Source organism: Polyodon spathula, chromosome 23 (genome assembly GCF_017654505.1).
Source record: "Polyodon spathula isolate WHYD16114869_AA chromosome 23, ASM1765450v1, whole genome shotgun sequence".
NCBI classification, from domain to species: domain Eukaryota; kingdom Metazoa; phylum Chordata; class Actinopteri; order Acipenseriformes; family Polyodontidae; genus Polyodon; species Polyodon spathula.
Window position 1 is genome coordinate 14,164,772 of NC_054556.1, and position 24,559 is coordinate 14,189,330.

At 40.0% G+C, this 24,559-nt stretch overlaps 1 protein-coding gene across 1 annotated transcript; it reads right to left on the reverse strand.

Moving 5' to 3' along the window:
• Positions 1-1,960: 1,960 nt before the first annotated feature.
• ccdc66 (coiled-coil domain containing 66) lies at positions 1,961-23,564 on the reverse strand. Its single transcript, XM_041225539.1, has 21 exons — positions 23,425-23,564; positions 22,157-22,215; positions 20,945-20,970; positions 20,164-20,647; positions 19,618-19,747; positions 19,286-19,380; positions 18,506-18,618; positions 17,604-17,768; positions 16,625-16,756; positions 15,532-15,749; positions 13,198-13,282; positions 12,669-12,893; positions 12,194-12,338; positions 11,361-11,574; positions 11,081-11,214; positions 10,875-10,904; positions 10,171-10,628; positions 7,254-7,294; positions 3,844-4,094; positions 3,438-3,562; positions 1,961-2,790 (listed from the first exon to the last, which is right to left on the reverse strand). The coding sequence occupies exons 1-21, from the start codon at positions 23,433-23,435 to the stop codon at positions 2,695-2,697; spliced, it is 3,237 nt and encodes a 1,078-aa protein (XP_041081473.1). The 5' UTR covers positions 23,436-23,564; the 3' UTR covers positions 1,961-2,694.
• Between the last annotated feature and the right edge of the window lie 995 nt (positions 23,565-24,559).

The following is a 24,559-nucleotide window of genomic DNA, read 5'->3' on the forward strand; positions in this document are numbered from 1 at the left end:
GCCTAAATAGAAATATACATTTTAAACAACTCGTGTTCCACAGACCCATTTATATCCCGTGTACCAATGGCTATACCCCAACAGTAACACACAACACGTAACATACAACACAAAATACAGGCAGGGGCAGGGGAACATTGCCACACACGGTCATAATTTTGATTTAATCCAACCCCTGATTTTATTGCTCTCATCTATTAATTTTACTGATTTTGAAGAATACAGTCAAACCTGTGTGTTGATTTGAATCGGAATACATAACTATTGCAGGCTGACCACATTGTTTTTGAGTAGTAGCTGTGTTTTTATAGTTTATATAGATGCATATTGTGCCTGTTCTAAACCCTTTGCCCTTGTTTGTATCGGGACCATTGCGTGTATTGTTGCAGGTATTGTGCTGACTGTCTAGCGTGTTCCTACTCTTACCAGCCATTCCAAACAAGCACTGCAGTGCAGTCCCATTGATTTCAGCCAAACCTATGTTTTGATGGTCCAGCAGATACTACTTTTTTGCTTCAAATAAGTGGTTTAGTGTGTTCGATATCAACCTTGTTTTTTATTCTACATTTATTTCACACTATGATAAGATGCAGTAACTTGACAAACTTAAACAAGGTATTTTGTGCTTTCTTTCTACGACTACACGTGTTTGTCAGACTTTTTCTAATACCTCGAGTCAAGGAAGCACTGGGGCACTAATACACTGGTATTTAACTGGAAACTAGAAATGTAAAACATTCTCTGCCAGCTGAAGAGAATAGATTGCTAATTTTAGAAACGTGGTTGGTTTCTAAATGCTTATGGGAAAATGGAGATACCTGGAACAGACGGTATTGACAATGGGTCTTTAGTGCACATTTCAATGGCTGGATGTGCTATGACACATGGCGTTTTATTATTATTATTGAACCCAGTTTCTCCGATGGTAATGGGTTCCACAGTCCTCACCCTTGTAATGATCTCCCTGCCCACTGAAAACTGATTCATTTCATTATTCAATACACATAACTGAAGGAGTGAATCAACAAGGTTCAGTAGAGCTCCCTGTTCAATCAGTAGGGTTCAGCACAGCGAGCTGTTCAGTCGAAGTTCACAGGCCTTTTCACAAACACATTTTCGGATAAAACAAAACATGAATTCTTTCTTCATTGTCTTGGATTTTAACAAAATTGATAATAAATGTCAAATTCTTGCAGTTGCGAAGTTTCAAAAGATCACATTTGATAGGATTTTGAGAAATGAGATTTATCAGAATTGTTCTCTGATTCACGTTGCATTGTCCAACACTAAGCCCCTGATAGATCCTAATTTATATAGCAATTCTGCTTAAAACCTACAACCGTGACTTTTTCTTAACGGCAGGTCTAATCCAAGCTGCAATTTTAAACATTGCTAATAAAACAAGCCCTAGGAAACATGTTGTAAACATTGCTAATAAAACAAGCCCTAGGAAACACGTTTTAATAGCAATGTTTAAAATAAGCCCTAGGAAACACGTTTTAAACATTGCTAATAAAACAAGATCAAGGAAAGACGTTTTAAACACTGCTAATAAATCAAACCCTAGGAAACGCATTGTAAACACTGCTAATAAAACAAGCCCTAGGAAACATGTTTTAATAGCAATGTTTAAAATAAGCCCTAGGAAACACATTGGAAACACTGCTAATAAAACAAGCCCTAGGAAACATGTTTTATTAGCAATGTTTAAAATAAGCCCTAGGAAACACATTGGAAACACTGCTAATAAAACAACCCTTACAAACACTGCTAATTAAACAACCCCTGGGAAACATGTTTTGTTAACATCCAAGAGGGTCCTGTTTTGACACTAAGACAAATACGAGCTCTATAAAGTACAATATGTGAAAGGTGTTTAAAATTGTTTAATCCTTTACTGCATAGAGCACTAACAACGACTTGATCACCTGTTGTCTCTGTATCACATTGAAGACTGCATCAATTTTAATTATGGGGTGAGACCAATGACCCTTCAATGTCCATCCATTTCCATGGCAACAGATCCTAATTCCTGGTTTGGGAGAAAAAGCAACAGAAAGCCATTTGAAATTAAACTGGAGAGGGCAGGGCACCATGTTCTTTTCTATTTCAACTGTGCTAATAACAAAAGTAACTTGTATCGCGGAGTCCCAATTCTACAGTGACACATTTTAAAATAACAGAAGCACTGTACATGAGAGAAACAGCATATTTTAAAAACACTGATTTTTATTATTACTGTTCATGTGCATGACCATCATTCTCCTGATCTGAAAATTACATTACTGGATTTCTGCACACTTCATTTCTGTATGTTACACAACAAAAACAAATTATATTAGACTCAAAATCTTTGTGCAAGTTTAATAATACTAACATCTCAAAGGTTAGGCAAAATATATGCTTTTAATAAATAGTGTTATGGCATCTCTAATTTACAGTACAACTAGTTTACAATATGATCTTCACATGAAAACACAATGACATACATCTACATTCAACTCAAGTAGAATTTCATATTTTCAACAGATTGAGGTTTCAGTACTTCAGTTAAGTGACATACACTGTTGGGCGCGCCTGTAAAATGTGCAAAGAGCGAGAGTAGTTATTTCGCAGTCGCTGTACAGGATAAGTGCTGATGAAACATTAGTGAAGAGGCTCCCATGCAGTTCAAAGGACGTGACACGTCGTCCGTCATATTGGTTGAAAAGGAGGAGACAGGCTTCCATCCTGGTTCATCAGAAGGGGGCTTAACCCCACCTCCAACTCCCTCTGCTTTTGAAGCAGTCCCTGGAATGATCAAACATGTGCATTATTAAATACAGGACAAGGCATTATGTAGTCTTTATTATGAAACATTCAAGAAAAATGGTCCTTGAGATAAGCAGTTCTACATACTGAAAAGTGTGACTGGTGTACAGTATGTACTAGGGTTGCTATGATATAAAAATAATTGATTTCTCGTAATCTACAGTATTTTAATATGCTTATGCATAGTACCACAAACTCAATATTGTGCTAAATAACAATTATGGCATCCAGAGCCCAGGCACCGCCATTGCATCCCCAGTGGGGGGTTATACATGGATTTCAGCTGCTTGGGTTATACTGTACTACATGGAAAGGACCCGCCCCCACTCTGTGCCATGGAACTGCACCACCCCCTCAAAAGTACAGTTGTGTTTCCACCTTTAAATCTGTATTTGAAAGTAGATTTTTTGAAAACCCACTTATTTTGGTGTTAGTTAATTAGAAGCCCAAAGGTTTGTTGGCAAATATACAGAAACTAGACTTCAGTGACCAGTCCAGCCCTCATGATGCATGTCTATAGTAAAGAATTATTGAGCAGGTAGAGCCAAAGGACTTAAAAAGAAACTTAAATTTCAATTATTTCTACTCGTGCGCGTTGAGCTCCAAGATGACTTTGTTTGACTCACCTGGCGTAGCGCGGACAATCCTTTAAGAATGGCTTGCTGTCTGTCTTTGTTCTTTACCAGCTCAGGGTTCAGTAAAGGGTCCCTCATCTGACCAGAACTGTGAATTGGTCTTGCATGGTCAGAAACTGAAACGGGATGAGATAAGAAGGTAAACGTAGAAAAAAAAAAAACAAACTAAAATGATCCTGATCCACAGTACTGTTTCATTTGGGAAAATAGAGCTAGGAAAATCGATCCCTGTAAAAGATCTCATTTTATTGGGCAGTGAGAATGTGACACGCAATGACTGATCTTGCATTTGCAGCTAACGTAGTTTCCCAAAGGGCAGAGTGACCCAAATTCAAGCCCAGTCACCCAGAGCTGAAAGTCATGTTGAGGTCTCTGCTATAGGCCCTCTCTGGCTCACCGTTGTGCCGTCTGTACTGGGGGTCGTGTGTGGACGGTGTGGACACTGGGGCGTCCGGATCGAGTCTGTAAACCTCGTCTGTGCGCACGTAGGGGATGAAGTGTGCGGAGGGCGGCCTCTCCGAGCTGGATGCATCCTGCTGCAGCTCCTTGGGGGTTCCGAAGGGCTGGGTCTGAGCGGGGGGTTTACTGGGGTTGTGCTGCAGGGGGTGCAGTCGGTGTTTCAGCGCTGGGACCGGGGGAGACGGAGACCTGAGTGTACAAACCAGGAAGATGGCAGGCCCAGCTCGACACAGGTTCTTACATGTTTAAATACAGCCACTGGCCCCTCCCAAGAAACTGTACTGGCTGTTATATTGTACAAGACATCAATATATCAGTCTTTAATGGTCAAACTTCCATGTATTAGGATAGACCCATCAGTTCAACAAACTAGCCATTTACACAGAATGGCCCCAGTTTAGATCATTAAAACTCTTCCCTTTGAAAGTGTATTTATGTCCAATTAAAATATAGTTATATATAATATATATAGATGTATACATATACACACACATACATACATACACTATATATATATATATATATATATATATATATATATATATATATATATATATACACATACACATACATACATACATACACATACATTATATATATATATATTATATATATAATATATATATATTATATATTATAGTAAACCCATACAGTGGCTCTCAAAAGTATTCACCCTCCCTTGGACTTTTCCACATTTCATTGTGTTACAACATGGAATCAAAATGGATTGAATCAGGAGTTTTTGCCACTGATCAACATGTTGATCAAAAAATTAATTACAAATATAAAACAGAAAATAATTGATTGCATAAGTATTCACCCCCTTTGCTATGACACACCTAAATAAGCTCTGGTACAACCAGTTGTCTTTAGAAGTCACAATTAGTTGAATGGAGTCCACCTGTGTGCAATTAAGGTGTTTCACATGATTTCAGGTTAAATACACCTGTCTCTGGGAGGTCCCACAGTTGGTTAGTACATTTCCTAACAAAAACTACATCATGAAGACGAAGGAACATTCAAAGCAAATCCGGAATAAGTTTCTTCAAAAGCACCAATCAGGGATAAGATATAAGAACATTTCCAAGGCACTGAATATCCCCCGGGCACAGTAAAGTCCATTATTAAGAAATGGAGAGAATACGGCACAACTGTGAATCTGTCTAGAACAGGCCATCCTCAAAAACTGAGTATCCGGGTGAGAAAGGCACTAGTCAGAGAGGCCACCAAGAGGCCTATGGCAACTCTAAAGGAGTTACAGTCTTCCGCGGCTGAGCTGGGAGACACTGTGCATACGGCAACAATAGCCCGGGTGCTTCACAAAACTGGCCTTTATGGGAGAGTGGCAAAAAGAAAGCCATTGTTGAAAAAAACTCACATCAAATCTTGGCTAGAGTTTGCCGGAAGGCATGTGAGAGGCTCTGAGAACAAGTGGAAGAAGATTTTATGGTCTGAGGAGACCAAAATAGAACTTTTTGGCCTCAATGCTAAGCGCTATGTTTGGCGCAAGCCTAAAACCGCACATCACCCTGAGAACACCATCCCTACCGTGAAGCATGGTGGTGGCAAAATCATGCTATGGGGATGCTTCTCTGCGTCAGGGCCTGGAAAGCTCGTGAAGATACAGGGCAAAATGGATGCAAAAAAGTATAGAGAAATCCTGGAGGAAAAGCTGCTAAAGTCTGCAAGAGACCTAGGACTTGGAAGAAGATTCATCTTCCAGCAGGACAATGACCCCAAACATACAGCCAAAGCCACACTGGAGTGGTTTAAAAACAAAAAGGTCAAAATGTCCTGGTGTGGCCCAGTCAACGCCCGGACCTCAATCCAATTGAGAATATGTGGAAAGAGTTGAAAATTGCTGTTCACCAAAGGTCCCCATCCAACTTGACGGAGTTTGAGCAATTTTGCAAAGAAGAATGGGCAAAAATTGCAGTGGCCAGATGTGCAAAGCTGGTAGAGACTTATCCAAAAAGACTCATGGCTTTAATTGCTGCCAAAGGTGCCTCTACCAAATATTGACTCAAGGGAGTGAATACTTATGCAATCAATTATTTTCTGTTTTATATTTGTAATTAATTTAGAACACTTTGTAGATTTTATTTTTCACTTTGACATTATGGACTTTTTTTGTGTTGATCAGTGGCAAAAACTCCCAATTCATTTTGATTCCATGTTGTAACACAATAAAATGTGGAAAAGTCCAAGGGGGTGAATACTTTTGAGAGCCACTGTATCTGCCTCTAGTGCAGAGTCCTAGAATACAGAAAATCACCTGGGTTTTCAAAACTTTTAATCTGGATCAAAGTGATCTGGATTTTGTAATCTAGATTTTGTGACTGAGATTACTTTTATCTGGATCATTTTTTTCAGAAATGTCACTGCTGGATTACATTACATTTTTTTTTTTGGAGGCCTTATTTATGATATACCTCATTCAACAAAATAAATAAGATTGTGGTAACAATGATTAACACACAACTTTATTTATTTTATATGTCATTATTTATTTATTTGTTTTTAACAAAATCTAAATCAATTTTAATGTTAGTGCACATAACGCCTGCAAATTATGGTTATTTTATTTATGCCTACTTAGCAGAAATTAAATAACTAAATAAAAATAAAACTTGAAAAAAGGATATGTATTTTTAGACATCTTCCTCTTCAGCTGGGAGTCCAGCATCTCTCAGACGAGCTTTAAGGAGGAGTAAGTGAAGGCATATGCGGACGCTGTTTTCTGTTAAAGTTATACCACTAAATACATTTTTTCCTTTTTGCTTGCATGGATATAAAACTTAAACAAATATGTAAATATTATATTCCAACACTCTATTTGGGCATATAATGTGTTTGCTATGACAATTAAAACAAAATATCGCTGTTCTATGATCATTTAAAAGCTAAGTCTACCTCCAAAGTAGGAGCACAATGATGCTGGTATTTTGGATCAAAGTAATCCTGATCTCCTATTTTTAAATTCTGAAAAAAACAATTGCAACATTCAATCGTGATTAAAATTGCGATGGGATTACCAAAACGAAATCCGGATCACAGTAATCCTGATCGCATTTTGATGTTTTGAAAAACCCAATTCAAAGGTCAAAAGGTAGAAATCCGATGACCAAAGTTTTGAAAAACCGGCCCCTGGGTATTGAGATGGGCTCTCCTGGGTACGAGCAGGTCTAAGTGCATTACGCAAACTGCATTCTTCTCCAGGGACAGTAAACCCTAGCATCCACTTCAGCAGCCCCTATATAGGAAACCTAAAGCAAGTGTGTTTGGTTCAGCCTGTCCATTCACACAGCATGCACGCCAACTCAAACGAATATGAAGGGTTTGGATTACCTGTGTTCTTTCTGTGCAGGATTTCTTTGGGTATGCTGTTTCTGCATAAGGGAGAAACACAGTGCAATTAGACTTACAGAATGCTCCGTGCTAAATCTAAAGTGTTAAACCTCCAACAGGGAAGGCTGTTTCAATAACAGTACTAAAATCAAATCATTAAGAAATTCGCCTCCTGATTCAGTCCTGTTCTCAGTCCATGAAGAACTCGTTGAATGTGCATTTTGAGTTCAGATGTATTTTGAAAGCAGCACATTTCTGAAGTGTTCCCCTGCCAGGAGTAATAGACTTGACATGTATAAAATAGATGGCAACCAATTAGACTACAGTCCCCTCAGGACTGTCACTTCTAGCCTTTAAAATCTGCAAGAGTGGTGATTTGGTGCAACGTTGCTGTTCTGCATGCTGAGGATTAGGATACACTAACCTGTATGGAGGTAGCATCACCTGCAATTTGTATTTCAAAGTGTGATTCTAGAATGTATAACTAACATGATATGTTTCTAACCCTTTTACTGTCAACTAATGTAACAGAAAGCTTGGACCAATACAGCACAGTATTCAACTTCTTCATATACTGTGGCACAGGGCTTCCATGAGGCACTAAACTGGGTGTTTTCCCCTGACACCCACTGACTGTAACACATTCACAAAGAACAATGCTAAAACAGAGCTCCCTGTTTCAGAAGCAATGCACAACAAACTCCAACTGTTCAAGTAACGACAAAGCAAACAAACACCAAGCTGAATGAATTCAGCAGCTGATCTCTGCAGAGTTCAGTTTCATCCTTTAGCACAGTAGTGAGCCACACAGAATTGTGAACATGTTTGAATCTGATAACCTTGTTGTAATTGATCACAAGCCTGTGCTGGTCCACGGTACTGCAGGCTCAATGACAGTGAGCCACTGGTTCTGAGAGACAGTTATTATCAGTACCAGCGTCAAGATTGCATTGCCGTCTGAACTGACAAAAGGATATAAAGCAAATTGCAACCAAACATTTCCACAGTTTGAAATGTTCATTCTACATATTGTACACTTCCAATCAAGCTCATAACCAAAAAAGGGTTCAGGCAGCAGTTTCTAAATGATCCCAATTGCATCAGCAGTCAATCAGTAAATGGGAGTAAAGCTAAACAACCTTATCCTGTCCAGTCTATCTGTCAACACATGTTTAAGTTTCAGCAATAAAATATCAAGCAATTAGTGTGCATGTCCATTGAGACTTGATTACGCTTTTGTGTGGGACTGACCCTACTGAGAACTGTTAATTTCACTTGGATTGCAGTAATGTTGCGATTTTGCACTTAAAAGCACTTGAAGCATTAAACAGCATCCTGACAAGGTCTGTACAGAGCAGTTCTATCCTGGCAGATCTCCTTCATGCTTACTTCCTCACTTTCATTCTGCAGAGATGCTGTGTTCCTTAGTTTATGGTTCTGTGACAGGGCTAGAAGCCCTGCACATGAAAAGGGGGCGGGGCAAAACCCTGCTGTAAAACGCCCCCCTGTTTGTTTTGTGTCATGATTTAAAAATGTATTTATTTATTTTATAGAATGGGATACTCCTCCGTCCCTGTGTTTAGTGTGTGTTATTTTGTATCTGTTTTATTATAATTTATGTATTTAAATACGACGACATAGCTGTCCTTTGTTATTGTTTTACAGCGTCGATGGGAAGCCTCATCCACATTAAAAACCTTGTGCAGAAGGTGGCCATCTCCCTATGAATGAATTGTTTCATTTGTTGCTATTGGGAGATGGTGACCTGTATATAAGCCTGCAGCTCTCTGCACTCTGGGTGGGTGTTTGGAGGAGTGAACGAGAGGAGAAAGAACAGAGATTAAAATAACCCTAGGATCAGTGAAAGCAATCTGCCCAGCCTGACCTGTGCATTTAGGGTTAGAGGTTTGTTTTATTTAAAACCTTTATTTTGCTCTGTGAGCAAGTGTTTTTGTTTGAATATTTTATATTTTTGTTATTTAAAAATAAAACGGCACCACAGCGCCTTTACAACTGCAGTATCCTGTCTGTATGTCTCTGGCCTGACGTCGCCACTCGGCTACCCTGTCACATTATCAAAGCTCATGAGATGACTGTTTCTGTTTGGCCAGCTGGCAGTTTGCTTGGGCTAGTTTGGGTCACACAGATTAAATTTCCAAATGTATCTACTGAATAGAAGCTGTGGATTTCTCTTGGTTGAAATCAGTATTTTCAAAGGCTTTCATAAAATGAGCCAAAATAAACCAGTAAACTAGCTTTTGATAGCTCAGATTGAACAACCTACATAGTAAGATCGAAAAAGCCTTTGTTAGCTTGCTTGATCCAAACATGTGTTCAAACTTTAAGCCAAAAAACGTAATCTGCAATTATTAAACCTGCAATTAGTCAGGACTTGTACAATGCTTCTCAAGCATGGCAACTTCTTTCTCTATGAGTACGTTCCTCTTACAAAGTGACATTGTTCATTTATGACTGTTAGGTGTTTAAAAACACAGCTACCAGTAAAGCTAAGTCTGTAACTTTAAATATTAGATCATATCATTTTCTGTATATTTTTTTAAACGTTGGCTTAGTAATTTAAAGCAGAGACCAACAAGGGATTATAAGACAGCGTGTTTGCCCTACGCTTGAGTTTGTGGTGCTGAAAGAACACATACATATACAGTACAGTGAAAAACTAAAAAACAAACTATGAATTGATCAGGAATTGGGGGATGCTCAGAAGTCTGAAATGTCATTACTTCTGTAATAATTCAATGCACATGTTGATGTAATGCATTAATAAAGCTATTATACAAACTCAAATAAATAAAATCAATAAAATCGAACTCCCTAACCTCCTATATTATTGTGTACAGTAAGCATCAGAGCTGAAGGTGATGTTAGAGCATGTTTTCAGTCAGCAGGTTACCAGTACCTTTGTGCCTGTAGGCTGACCCTGCCTGTGTGAGGGCTGCGGGGCTGGGCTGGGGGAGCTCTCCTGGGGCGGCTGGTTCCTCTCTGCCAGCTGAAGCAGCTCCTGCTGCCTCCTCTGCCTGTTCTCCTCGCGCTCCCTCTGCAGCTCCGAGGGGTAGCGCGCCGACGCCGGCACAAACTGCTTCCCAGGCTTGTTGGTGTTCCACTCCGGCTTCTTCCCATTCCTCTCCAGCTGCTTTCCCGGCCTCCTCTCTGTTCTGGAGAAGGGTTCGTAGGGATTGTCCTGTCTGTACACATTCTCTTTCCCGTTTCTCCTGTCAGGGGGTCTCGAATCTCTCTTGGTTTTCTTGGTGTTCGGTGGGTGCTTGTATTCCACTGGGATGTCTGGTGTCTGAGTGGTTAGCCCTCTGCCTAGACCGGCTGCAGCATGTTCCTGAACCGGATTCATCATGCCAACTTCTACAAGAAAAAAGAAGCGACATTAGGGGGCTTCAGATCGGAAATGTTATGTAAATAATAGGGAGCATGTAATTATGTGGGACTGTAATTCATAGTTCAGCTGTCATCAGTCTGCTTGAATGCATACATATTTTCTAGACAGTTTTAACTGCAACAGTCTGTTCAGATATACTATATACACATACATATTTTTTACAACAGTTATTGGAATCAGATATAAGAATTGGACTGTACTGTACAACTTGCCTGTTTGTGCAGCTGTGCTTATCCAGGACTCTACAACAGAAACAGGTGTAACAAAGTGACTACATAGTAACACTAAATATATTAAATTAATGTGCAACTAGTTTTACTTCGTTAAAAATGTACAGTATTAACTGATTAAAGCGTTTTTATATTTTTGTACTTGAAAATGAAACTCATAAAAGCAGCTAGTGCTGCTAAAAATTCACCTGAAAGTTGCAATAGGGGGTTCGGTTTCTCATTAAATTTGCAGGTTTCTGTTCTTGTTTCAGCTGAGGCTTGTGAAGGGTGTAGCATAGACAGAACCCCCTCACAGCTCAGCAAGCCAGCACACAGCTGCTGCCTTTGCATGGAAATTAAAACACACATGCCATTTCAACAGTGCTTCTCGGGATCACTGAGGGTAGTGAATCCTGAAAGCACTTTATATATAAAAACTCCACTCTGCAAAGATATGTCTCCTAGCCACTGTTCTAAGCTGATCTCCACCTCATTTCCATCTGTGTCCTCTGGTCCTGGTTCAGTGTGCTGCTCTTAAAGTATTGGTTAGTGTTAACTCCTGTACCTGTCTGCACGCCAGTATCCTTTCTCGGGGAATGGAGGTCCTGGCTCATCTTAGCAGGCCTCTCTGCCTCACCGCTGTCGCACAGGCAGCCTGCCAGGCTGCTGGGGGCGATGCTCTGGTTGCTGTGGCTGTTGTTCACTGGGAAAGCACGGATTCACATGGGCAATTAGTTCCTGGTCTCTCCCTGCTTCAGCAGTTCCTGACCGAGTGTGACACCTAGTGGTAGTAAAGAGCTGCAGCAGCAGCTTTTTATCATCTGTTGGTACAGCTATTCCTCCTGTTTTTGAATCTGCTGTACCGGACACACAGTTGCAAGGGTTTTAAAAGCTTACACCATGAAACATAATATTTCTTGATTCAAGGTTTCTTTCCTTGGCGTGCAATGAAAAAACGATATATAATTATAACAGATATAATGCTCATCTGCTAGAGTGCACAATACTTTTCGGACAAATAACCATAATGCCTGTAATTATATCTATATATATATTTTTAAATACTAGAATTAGGATGTTAATATTCACTAGGGCTAAACCTATTAAGCTTCCCAAGTGTTAAACTAGAATTTTGCTTGACAAGCAGCAAACTAACAACCATTTCAAACGTCCCCTATGCTCCCTGTGTTTCTATAGGTAGGAGATGTTTTGCCCCTCTGTGTTTCTGTAGGTAGGAGATGTTTTGCCCCTCTGTGTTTCTGTAGGTAGGAGATGTTTTCCCTTCATGTTCTTCTGCAGGTGCGAGATGTTTTGCCCCCTACCTTCCATGTTCCTCTGCAGGTTTGAGATGTCGTGTCCCTTGCGCAGCAGGTCCTTCATGCGCTGCTCCTGCTTCTCTTTCATCGCCTCCTCCTGGGCACGCTGCATGCTCAGGTACAACTCATTCGTCTGCCGAGTCTGCAGCTCCTACAGCAGGGCAAAGACGTCAGTAGAAACATGTTGAAAACAGGGATGCTTTAATTAAACAGACATGTCCTCTCACCATGGCTGCAAATACCAGCTATACAAGGTACAGTCAAAATTCACACTGTTATTTATTTGCATGCACAGTGTTCTAATTCACAGTTTTTACATCCAGGTTTTTAGAGTTTTGACAGTTTGCAGCATTTCGGACTAAACAGTTCATTAAACAGTGGCCTTACTAATGAATAATTATGCAGCGTTTAACGGTATTGCAGTCAGCCTCGTTTAAATTATGTATGTATAAAAGCAGCCTCGCTGGTGTGGCCAGGGCACAGAGGCACGGTAACAAGGGTTGGAGGAGCTGAGGAGGAAGAGGAGATACAGGGACCAGGAGAGAGGGGATAAACTCTGTTTCTTGGCCTCGTCCTGGCACTGTCTCTCGATGCTCTCCCTCTCTCTCTGCAGCCTCCTCTCCTCCTCCTGCTCCTCCTGACGCCTCTGCTGCTCCTCTAGCTGCCTCTGCCTCCTCCGCTCCTCCACCTGAGCCTCGATGGAGCGCTGCAGCACGGCGGCACGGGGAGAGAAAAGCACAGGGTTTAAAACAGGTGCTTCCTTCTGTCAGAGATTAGTGCTGGGACTGACATGGATTTTTTATGTTGGAATATTCTTTAGTTTTGAATCAGCTGGAAAACAAATGTACCCTTTTACAGTGAAAAATAAAATCTATTTGGAGTACAATAAACCCGGTATCCTCTCTCTATTAAGAAAAAAGAGAGAAATTGTATTTTGTATGGTAGAATGGGCGATATTTATTTCAGACCTTGCATGATCATTTCCTTGCATGATATCATTTATAAAATACCTGATGATCCAACTGCTTCTGTCTCTTCCTTTCTCGCTCCTCAATCTGTACTGGATCCAAGAGAGCCGTCATACTGCGGAGAAAGCTGAAGAGTCGAAGAGTCTAACCATTGCTCGACACAGCACTGACCTGATTTCACCATTACATCCAAACATGTACTACATTAATTTGTTAAACAATATGATGTTTTTTTTTTTTTTTTTTTTTTTTAATTCCTTAATCTGAACAGGTTAGTGGTAATCTTTGACTACCCAGTGTTCACTTAGGTGAGGTAGTCCATCTGTAAATGTTTTAAACTGAGATGAAAACTTGTTTATTTATTTCAAGAAAATTCCACGGTATGTATATTATAATGTGTTTTAATATTTTCTGAAAAAAAAAAATTAATCTGGAAATAACAAACTAATAAGAAACAACTTATATGCACTGTGGTAGAGCAGAGGATGTGTGTGTGTGTGTGTGGATGGTGTCCATCTTGGTGAAGGGACAGCCTGCAAACAAGATGGCTCCATTTGCACAGCCAATTGTCAATTATTCGATTGTTGGATTGAAGGATTTATTGTTTGATTGATAGTGAATCGAAAGTGTGGAATGTGGCCAGGTGGTGACTAGACGATTGATGGAATCAATCAAGCCCCTGGCCACATGGTATGAAAGGGAACAAATAAATGTGTGTTGTTGGAGCACGTGTAGGAGAGAGTCAGTGTGGAGTGGAGAAAGAGAGCAATCGAGAGAAAGGAAAAAAAACACAGAGATAGCTATAGCATGGGTGTTTTGGCGTTTGTTTATTTTGAAGAGTTTTGTTTAAATCTTTGATTTGTTTCTATGTTTATCTGTTATTATTAGAAGCGCACAAACCGCACTACAGTATAAAACAGTGAGTGCAAGACTTTCTTGACGCACTCACGCAAAAGTGGTGATAGAGCCCCGGGCCATTTTGACATGAGGGACTTCACCACAGCACTTACATTAACACTGAGTATTTCTTTATTTATTTTTTTAAAAGCAGCATACCATATTGTCTAACTGACAAATGTACTAGGATAAAAATACTTTTAAAAAAAGCAAACAAATAAACAGCCTGTATGGTACAGTGGTCCTCTCTTTACAAATGAATCCAGCAGGTTTTAGGAAGATACTACGCCAGTCCCTAATTTAAAAAAGGCTGAAAATCACTGATCTAGACAACCCATATTGTCACGGAGTTGATCAAAACCCTTGAGCCTGGCAAGCTGTGGAGAATACATAAAATAAACACTGGTGTTCAGGTAGGCTCCTTGTCTAATCTGTTGTTGCAAATAACCGCTGACTGTGAACACAGCAGAGGAGGGGAAAGTGGCAGACATGAAGGCAAGTCCATATTATGTTAGAGACATTAAAATGGCCCATGGTGTGCCCAGATTTATGTGAGCAGACTGACATGGACAAGTACGGGACTTTCCATAACTGTCCTGCAGGGGATTCCAAAAGATTTGGTTTGAGAGTAATAAATTCCAGGAATGAACGAGCATCTCCAAGACACCCAGACTGTAATTGTGACAAGTGCCAGCTAAGACAGGGCCCATTTCAAAAAGAGAGTTTGTTCCACCTTGAATTTTTATAAATTAAGCAAGAGCTGGGGACTTTTTCTAACTAACCATTTTCTCGGAAAAATCAACTTACACCCCGTAATGGCCATCTAAGCAGTGTTATTTTTTTATCATTCAAAAGGTCAGGGTGTTGTTTGGTCTTGCAATATCGCTCGCTAGAAGCAGGTTTTTGAGGAAATAGGCTGAAGTCTATTTTTTGTAAAGGTGTTAAGTCAAGATGTATACTTAAAACGCTAAACTTACGAATTAAATGTGATAAGCTTATGATTTATATATGCTCAGATGCTTTATAATTATATTTACTTAGCGTAATATGTTCATTTTTTCGTGCTAAATATTTTTTAGTATGAATTTAAACATTTAGGTAAGCTTGACAGCTAGCAGACACATTGTAAGCACATACTGCCTGAGCAGGTGGGTTGTGGTGACATCATGAAAGGTGGGTAGACAGCTGAAAAACTGAACATAAAAAACTTTAATCAAACGGTACCAAAGCGTTCTTAGTATGCCTGACTAAAAGCAGTAACTGATTCTCGTTCAATTGTTCTTTAATACTTGTATGATAACTTTCAAACATTGTAATGTGATAGTCTATAATGTGACATTTTGTAAAGTGAAACTTTGTATTGTGATATTTTGTAATGACTGTAAGTTGCCCTCGATAAGGGCGTCTGCTAAGAAATAAAAAATAATAATAAATAACAATAATGTGTTCTCTCTTCCTTCTGGTTTCAGCTGGACTCACCTGGCTTTCTGTGTGCCCCCAACACTGCTGTCCACACTGGCTCTCCCCAGACTGTCGGCCCTGGAAACACAGGCAGTGACGGAGGGAGGGATGGACTCCAGCCGCTCAGGGTGAAGGGACAGCGGCTCGGGTTCTAGTTCGGGTCTCTCTGTGCTGACCAGAGGCTTTTTTTGTAAAGAATCAAAGTGCATAGCCCACCGCTCGTGATCTTCGTGATCCTGGAAAACAGTGAAATCTGCATCATCCCTGTGGAGATGCAAAGCTTTCTGTACTGCATACCTTCATTTAGGTCCATTACTCTGTGCTGTAATCCATGTGAAACATTCTTTTATTTAGCCATAAATAGCCTCTGAAATTACAATCCTGGGCCAAATGGTGCATACACTGTATTAAGGGTTTCAGTTCTACTTCTGTGCACAGTGGCACCACAAAATATTTAACAAGCATTTCAGAGACGATTTAGCAAAGGGCCCAGTTGCCTAAATCCCCAGCACCTACCAGGTCATTTGAGGTCCAGGTAACTTACACATTTTATAATAAAAACTAACAAACACTATGCACATTTATAAGTAGTCTCTCAAATTACATTTACATGGGAAAATAGTTATCCCTGTTATTAGATGAATTTGGTAGAATAACTAAACACATTTAGGATTCTGTGCTGTAGGATATGGGAGTGAATGAAAACAAAATAAAATCAGTTTTTACACAAATAAACAAATACCAAAGTATACACTATTTACATGTGCATAACTACTGTCCTAACACTGCCCCGCCCCCATCACATACCTCCCTCCTTAGAGTAAACTGCCTCATTTAAAACTCAGCCATTACTGGACAAAATCTGCTATAAGGGGTGCTCGTCAAACCCCAACCTCTGGGACCTTTACAGGGGGCACCCGTATAGCCCACAGTCTACTCCCTGGGCTTTTATTAAGGGGTGCCCATTGAACCCCCAAATCAGCATATTTAAAGAAAAGTTTACCCCAAATATCTTTAACAATGCTGGTATGATGACGTATTTCACACCTGGGTCTGCTGCAGTCTAGCCTGCCTCTTACCTGGGTCTTCTGCAGTCTAGCCTGCCTCTTACCTGGGTCTGCTGCAGTCTAGCCTGCCTCTTGCGCAGCCTGTCCCCCTCCCTCTGTCTGTCCAGCTCTGCCAGCCACAGTGCTTGCTGTTCTCGTTTCCTTGCACTGAAGGCATGGTCCGCCGGGGCTGCTTCCTGCCGAAGCAGTGAATTCAATCCCTTACAATATAATACTACACACGTGTATCAACATGGTAAACCCCATGTTTGTATTGTACACCACAAAGAAGCATGGTTGCAAATTATTATTTTTTTTTTTTTTGTTTACGGGTGGGTTGGCGAGCATTAGCAAAGTCATCAAAAGGGATCTTTAATACCATCTGCATTTTCTGAATATTTGAGCTCTTCCATAACTATAAAGGGAACGGTCAATGGTAGTACAAGTAGAAATACTAAACGAAACGTAAACAATTATTTGATAAACGTTTCAACTAGAAGTCTTTCCCAATGTCTTGCACACTTGAAGATATTCAGAAAGAACTCTGGTTGAAGTGTTTGTCCATGACTTTAAGTTCATAATAGTGTTCTCTATTGTTTGTTTCTGCTTAACTCTTCCAGCAAAAATGTCCTTTTTAGCCATGTTTTAGAAACGACCACTAGGAGCGTGCAGCAGAAATTTCAGCTGAGAATAATCTAGAATACACATAACAGTCCTGTATATTAAAACAGGTACAACATTAAATACTACGAAAATCAGATTTACCACTTTGGTTCATGTAGCAAAGTGTACCATGTTTCAGGTACCAATTTTCCTAATTTCCATGGTTCACTTTGTTAGGGTAATGTCTTACATGTGCAAAACCAGCACAGGCACATTCCCGTTAGGGGGACCATTAAGAGACCCTTCACACTGTTTCAATTGGAGGTAGAGTCCACATCACCCAGCGATACAAGTATGTCAATTCAAACTCATTTCAACATTGAAGACAATTTTCTTTCAGTATTTCTAAACATTGCTCTTGCTCTGAAAGCGGCACAGTACCCCCAAGACGAAGGCCGTGCGGATGGCAGCAGGCAGATCTGGAGAGCTGAAGCTGGTCTTGCCAGGGGGGTCACTTAGGGTGGCAGCCTGTTTCTCTGGGTCCTCCAGGGCCGAGGCTGTCTTTATCACTCTCGTCTCTTCAACAGAGCTGCCTCCAAAGGGAACCTGCAGCAGGAAAAGCATTCACAGAGTTCTGCAAGCCTTCCGGCAGTGCAACAGGGAAAGAGGGGCTGGACCTAGATCACTAGTGGCAATCAGAGGGGATACAGACCAGATTAAGACATTGCTTGTCATTGCTTGGATTCTTGAATTGGGATTATAACTTTGCTATTTTCTACCCTTATAAAGAAGTTTCTCATAGTGAAACATGGTAAAGTATGTGTAAAGCACTGTAAAGCCAAAAGATATGGTAAAGCATATAAAAATAAAAAAAACACATGGCAAACCATGGTAAACTACAGTAAATTCACTGCATAAGCATGAGACGAGTACAGGAAAACTGTACAATCATCTTTTAGAAGGGTACCTACGTTTAATCATCTCTGATTCTGACCAGAGCTGATTACTTAATTTCAGAGAAGTAATCAAAGTTTCTCATTCAGAGCATTAACAGCCCAATTATTTTTTTCCTAAATGAGTGCGGTATGATTTAAAACCCATTTTCTCTCCCCCATATTTATCGTGAACATTTATTGAGTTTGTGTCTTGTTTTCATATGAAAACTTGCGACTCTTTATAAGTTGCTGGATGGAAGGGCCATGAAACAATGGCATACTGTAATACTAAAACATTCCCCAGAAAATAATGAAAACATCCAGCCACTGGCTATTGATCCCACTCATTTGTCTCCTCAAGGCCCCTATGCTTGTGTTTGGTGAAGTCCAGGTAATGTCTCTGCATACCGGAGTCAGTGTGTTACATGGAGCTCCAGCCCCAGGTCTGCCCCAGGGGTTATACTCCTTCATCACTCCCTCAGGGGAGCCTTTCTGCAGCTTCTTCATGGCCATCTGTTCATCTGCAACACAACAATCACAAGAGCGAGAACACACTGTCAACACTTACAAACCATCAGCGCTCGTCCGGTTGCTATTACCTGCTTGATGTCAAAAATGTGTCAATTCTGGTCTTAAATGATTCCAGTCATTCAGCTAGGTAACCAATTCCATACCATCAAGAAGCATTCCACACCAGTTCCATGAAAATAACGTATTCAAGATTTACTGATTTATTTGAATGAATACTAGATTATTCTGCAGATAAATAAAAAGAAGCGGGAGCTGGTATTTTTTACCCATTTCCTTTGAAAATTATTTTAATTTTACGGAATATAGTTGAGGCACCTAACATGTGTGTAGGTCACACAGGCATCAAGAAACACACATCCTATTGTGATGAAACCTGGGTATCAGAACCTATGTAGATCTAAGGTGACATATAGGCGTATTTCTTACCTGTGCTGAACTTTTTCATGGTAATCATAGCTCTAATTGTGCATGCTGTGGTGGCAAATATGTTTGTTACAAGCACACTAATGGACATAGCCATAGCTTGGCCTGTGAAATGGAACTTTAAAAGGGTCTTGACTGTGCTGTACAGTTTGCACATAAATAAGGATATTTTAATTTTAAAAAGTAAAAAGGGGAGTGAAAGACATAAATACACAGAAGCTAATTCATAATTACCAAGCCCCTTCTTCCACTGAGCCTTCTTCTCTTGCAGCGTCTCTCTCCCTCGTTCTCTTTCCCCCAGAGTACTAAAGAGCCCAGAAGAGATACTCCTGAGCAAAGCAGAACCAGAGGGTACACAATCAGATCAGACAGATCCACACTAATCATCAGATCAGACTACACTAATCACTTTATTTTCTAGTATTAAAAATAGATAAAGATGTTCCTCCAATCACACTGTACACAGAAGGAACTGGGACTCTATAAAGGCTGGGTTAGCACTCATTTCATACACATCACCTCAAACTTTCTCAATCTGCATTAGAAGTGCATTCTCTCAAGCCCACCTCTCAGCTTTGTCAGCTTCCAGTGTGTTTCTCTGCTCGCTGGTGGGTCGGCTGCCAATATTCTGAAGCAGGCCTGTTACACTCTCCTCTGTAGTCTCAGCATCAGCAGCATTATTTGTTTCAGCACTTTCTGTGTCAATTAGAAAAGAATGAGAATAGAACAGTGAACACACTGCTGTATTGATGCTAAGGTTAATGAACAATACACAGCCTGGTATGGACTTTTACAGGGTCAGGGATAAGGCTGCTCATGTTTAACAAAAAGAAAATATATTTTAAAACTCCTGAAAAATACATTCTAAATCATGAAACCGCTCTCAGCCCATAAGAAAGCCGTATTTCAGAATATTCCAGTACAGAAAATCTACAGACATGGAAAACGACATTAACTATGTATTGTGTTATTTTCTTTTAAATAGAAAATGGTTTCTAATAAGTTAAAATGTACAGTTGACCCTGTCTCTTATGGTGTTGTCTCATTTCACACTGGGCACCCAACTGATTAACTGATGGCAAATTCAATCGCTATTGCTTTTGCTGCTTTACCTGCTTGTCTGCATACTGGTTCAACTTGTTTCTCATTTTCCCTGGCTGCTTGGCCCACAGTAGCTAGGATCTGCTGAAGCTGCTCCTGGGTTAAACAAACCAGGCTTTCCCGCAGAAGATCAGCAGAGACTGTCTTCTGTGGTTTGGGCTTCTGTGGTTTGGGCTTCTCCTGCCTGGAGACGTCTGTCCTTTTAACACCGTTTCTCTTATCAGAATCGCTGCGCGTCTTGGTTGGGCCAGTCTGTGACCTGACCTGAACAAGGAGATCTTTGTTGGTGTTCTCTTTCAGGGTGCCTCCAGTCTTTTGCTTTGGAATACCTTTCTCTGGTTCGCTCCTGGATACTTCAGATGCATTTTTCTTCAGGTTTGAGTGCTGTGTAACTATTCTCTCCTGGTTGAATTGTGGTTTTTGAATTACTGGTGCTTCCAGATCCATTTGCTTGGACTTCAGTGGCTGTTTCTGGATTTTGCTTTTGAACGGCACCTGTCAAAAAAAATAGTTACCATTGAATAGTTTATATCTAATTGATCTAAGCGATGGGGGAGTCTAAATACTGATGTTAAATGACTCAAAGAAGTGGACTTTGACAAAAGCAATCCCTCTAACAAAATGTGTACCAGTCTCATAAGTGTAAGTAAATTACAGGTTTAGTCCTAATTTAAATGAAATGGTGGCACTAAGGTTTAGATAAATTTAATACACATGTAATTAATCAACTTAAGTATTACTGGTACAAAACAGCAGACAGTAAAAATCATGTGGACTAACACTGAAAAATACCTTCTTTGTGTCCTTTGGGTCCAGCCCTGAAATAAAACAAAAACAAATATATTGAACTGCAACCAATAAATGCAACCATCCTGTTGGAACCTGCAGTTGTTCTCTTTTTTAACCAATAAAGAATGCTTTGTAAGTTTCAGGATACACTGGGTTAATGGAAGTTCTCAGTTTCCAGACCCTCCTCTCAGGAAATCTATTCCACTTGCACTTCCAAAGGTCATTTCATCCCTGTCTTTTGGATCAAAGGGTTACTGGCTGACAGCACGTCAGTCAATAGTGGAAATAGCTAGCAGGTTAATGTAGCCAGTGAAGGGGTGGGGACAATTGCATTCTCCAGGTGAAATGACCAAGCAAGTGCAACACTGACTGAGATTTCTTTAACATAGTGTTGCCTGGCTGACTGACAGGCAGGGAGTGTTCAGGTCAGGATTGAGGAGCTCTTACAATGTTGTGAGGGGCAGCCTGACTGACTGACAGGCAGGGAGTGTTCAGGTCAGGATTGAGGAGCTCTTGCAGTGTTGCGAGGGGCAGCCTGGCTGACTGACAGGCAGGGAGTGTTCAGGTCAGGATTGAGGAGCTCTTACAATGTTGTGAGGGGCAGCCTGGCTGACTGACAGGCAGGGAGTGTTCAGGTCAGGACTGAGGAGCTCTTGCAATGTTGCGAGGGGCAGCCTGGCTGACTGACAGGCAGGGAGTGTTCAGGTCAGGACTGAGGAGCTCTTGCAATGTTGCGAGGGGCAGCCTGGCTGACTGACAGGCAGAGAGTGTTCAGGTCAGGATTGAGGAGCTCTTGCAATGTTGTGATGGGCAGCCTGGCTGACTGACAGGAAGGGAGTGTTCAGGTCAGGATTGAGGAGCTCTTGCAATGTTGTGAGGGGCAGCCTGGCTGACTGACAGGCAGGGAGTGTTCAGGTCAGAATTGAGGAGCTCTTGCAGTGTTGTTAGCAGCAGCCTGTATGAATGGCGGTTCTGTGCCTGACTGAAGCCAGCTCCTCCTATTTTAAAAGCAACGCCCCTTCTTATCTGTGTTTGTGGAGCTTATTTACCTAAGAGACGCATTAAAATGCAAGCGTACCTTACCAGTCTTCGAGCTAGGGTTTGGTTAGTTTTACATATTTTTCTTTGTAAAACTAAGGTATAGCTCTGTTCCTATACAGATTTCAAGATTATAAGCAATGGGTTTAGAGAAGGATTTTTATATTGGATACATACCATAATGTGCCAACACAAGCGTAGGTTTTCCATTCTGAAGTTCAAACTTTAAACCATCCCTGTGAAAAAAAAAAAAAAAAGATAAATTAATTAATTAATAAATAATTTCTTGCTGACACACCTTCCATTAACAATTAGTTCATAATATGGTTTTTGGCTGGTTGTTTACATTACACAATGTGACCACTGTGTGTATCGTTCATCATACACCTTTACCTCCCAATCCATTTATATCCAATCGCTTCATTCCAAATCTCTTTATGTTTAAAATTTTCGAAGAGCGCGACCTCTCTCGCTTGCTCTCTCTCTCTCTCTCTCTCTCTCTCTCTCTCTCTCTCTCTCTCTCTCTCTATATATATATATATATATATATATATATATATATATATACACACACACACACACACATATACATATACACACACACACACACACACACACACACACACATATATATATATATATATATATATATATATATATATATATATATATATATATATATATATATAGTTTTTCTAATTTCTATATACAGATATTAAAGAAGTGTAACATTAAAGCTGGTGTATTTCCAGCTTTCCAATTTATCCATGAATGAAAAACTTTAAATATAAAAATTCATATTATTTTAACTATGAAAATGCAACTTTAGAATACAAACAAAATAGATACTGCAAAGCAACAGCTATCAGTAAATTATAATCCGTCTTTCAGATACTAGATAAAAGACAAACAACATTTTGCACCTGGTTTGATCTGTAGGTCTAATCTACTTACTGACAGATGATTGTTATTACTAGTATAATCATCATCATTATCCTCTTTCGATTTAAAAATGTGGTATCACGACTGGATTTAAGGTTCGGCTTATTAATACAATTAATAATAGTGTACAACACTGCTGCTGGTAAACAAGGCGACTGGTTGTGAAGGGTCGAGATATGAACACAAATACAAATACAAATGTTAACACAATGTAAACAAAGCGTCATGCCAGACTTAACGAACATTATTATAGAATAAAAGTTCGATTTAAACTTTAGTTTAAAACATAACACTTCAACAATTAACCCAATGTATACTTTCACTGGGAAGGAAACACAAACTTCCGTCACATGCATTATACTAGACAGGAGAAACGCGCATGGATACTGCATTGTCCATTTACTAATCTCAAATGGTGTTATTCTCGTCTTGTCAAAATCGAAGACGACGGGACAGAGAAACGAAGCCTGGATCTAATGGAAATGAGCGATGCGTGTACTTACCCCAAGTTCATTGCTGCACTTTGCCTGCATGTATACAGCTCTGCTTTCTGCGTCTATTAAGATATTCGCGAGATTGTTTCGTTTCAGTCAACACTCCAGAATCACTTCCTGGAGCTCCGCTGTGTACGTTGGTTGCTGTCCATGGGCAGTAACACCTCAGCTGATAGGTCGCTTAGTAGCCAGTCAGCAAACATTCGACAGGTTGTGTGTGCTGCTTGGAATGATCTCATAAGAACTTAAAATTCTCCCGAGTTCCCCTTCGCAGCACGGAGGAATACTTACTGGACAGCGTCGAGACGGCATCGGGTGATTCTTAATGGTTAGGGTTAGGTTTTAGGGCTGGGTTTGCTTAGGGTTGAGGTTGAGGTTGAGTTTGGTTTTGGTTTTGGGTTGGTTCAGGGTCAGGGTGGGTTGATTTCGTGGAGTTGCCGAGCCCTGAAAGTGAAAGGTGAGAGTAAATGGCAAATGCCCTCAGGACACTTTCTAGCAGATATGTCTATATGCTGCTTCTCCTTCACAAGAAAAACAAAGATAGTAATATGTAAATATTTTAAAACGTTCCCCACCTCTCAGGCTGAGAAGACTAGTTTGTCTGTTATTTTCACTTTGCTACAACATTGGAACTAGTTCACCTCCTGCTATAAATGTATTGCTAGGATTCAGAAACTACGAGTAGTGGGGTATATATAGAGGGGTTATACAGTGTTATAAATGGGCTTCACCAGAGAAAAATAGCATAGAGCACCTGCAAGAGGTTGTTATTATTATTATTATTATTAATAATAATAATAATAATAATAAATAATAATAGTGCTAAAATGTTAAAATATACACGTTATGAGAGAAAGAGGAGACTCTCAGAGGCTCTATTGTCTCCGACATAAAATATACGTACTTGCTGGAGTGGTGGTGAAAATAAGAAATTAACTTTACTTTTTTAAAAAAGAAATGAAAAAAATAAACGCTTATTGAAATTCATTTTGCGATAACTATTATTATGATTATAATATTATTATTATAATAATAATAATAATATGCTTATTATACTGGTTATAATGGACCATGGATTTTCTGAAGGAAAAGACATCCAGGGTATCTGTATCAAAACATGGTCATTAGTATTGAACTCCTAAGT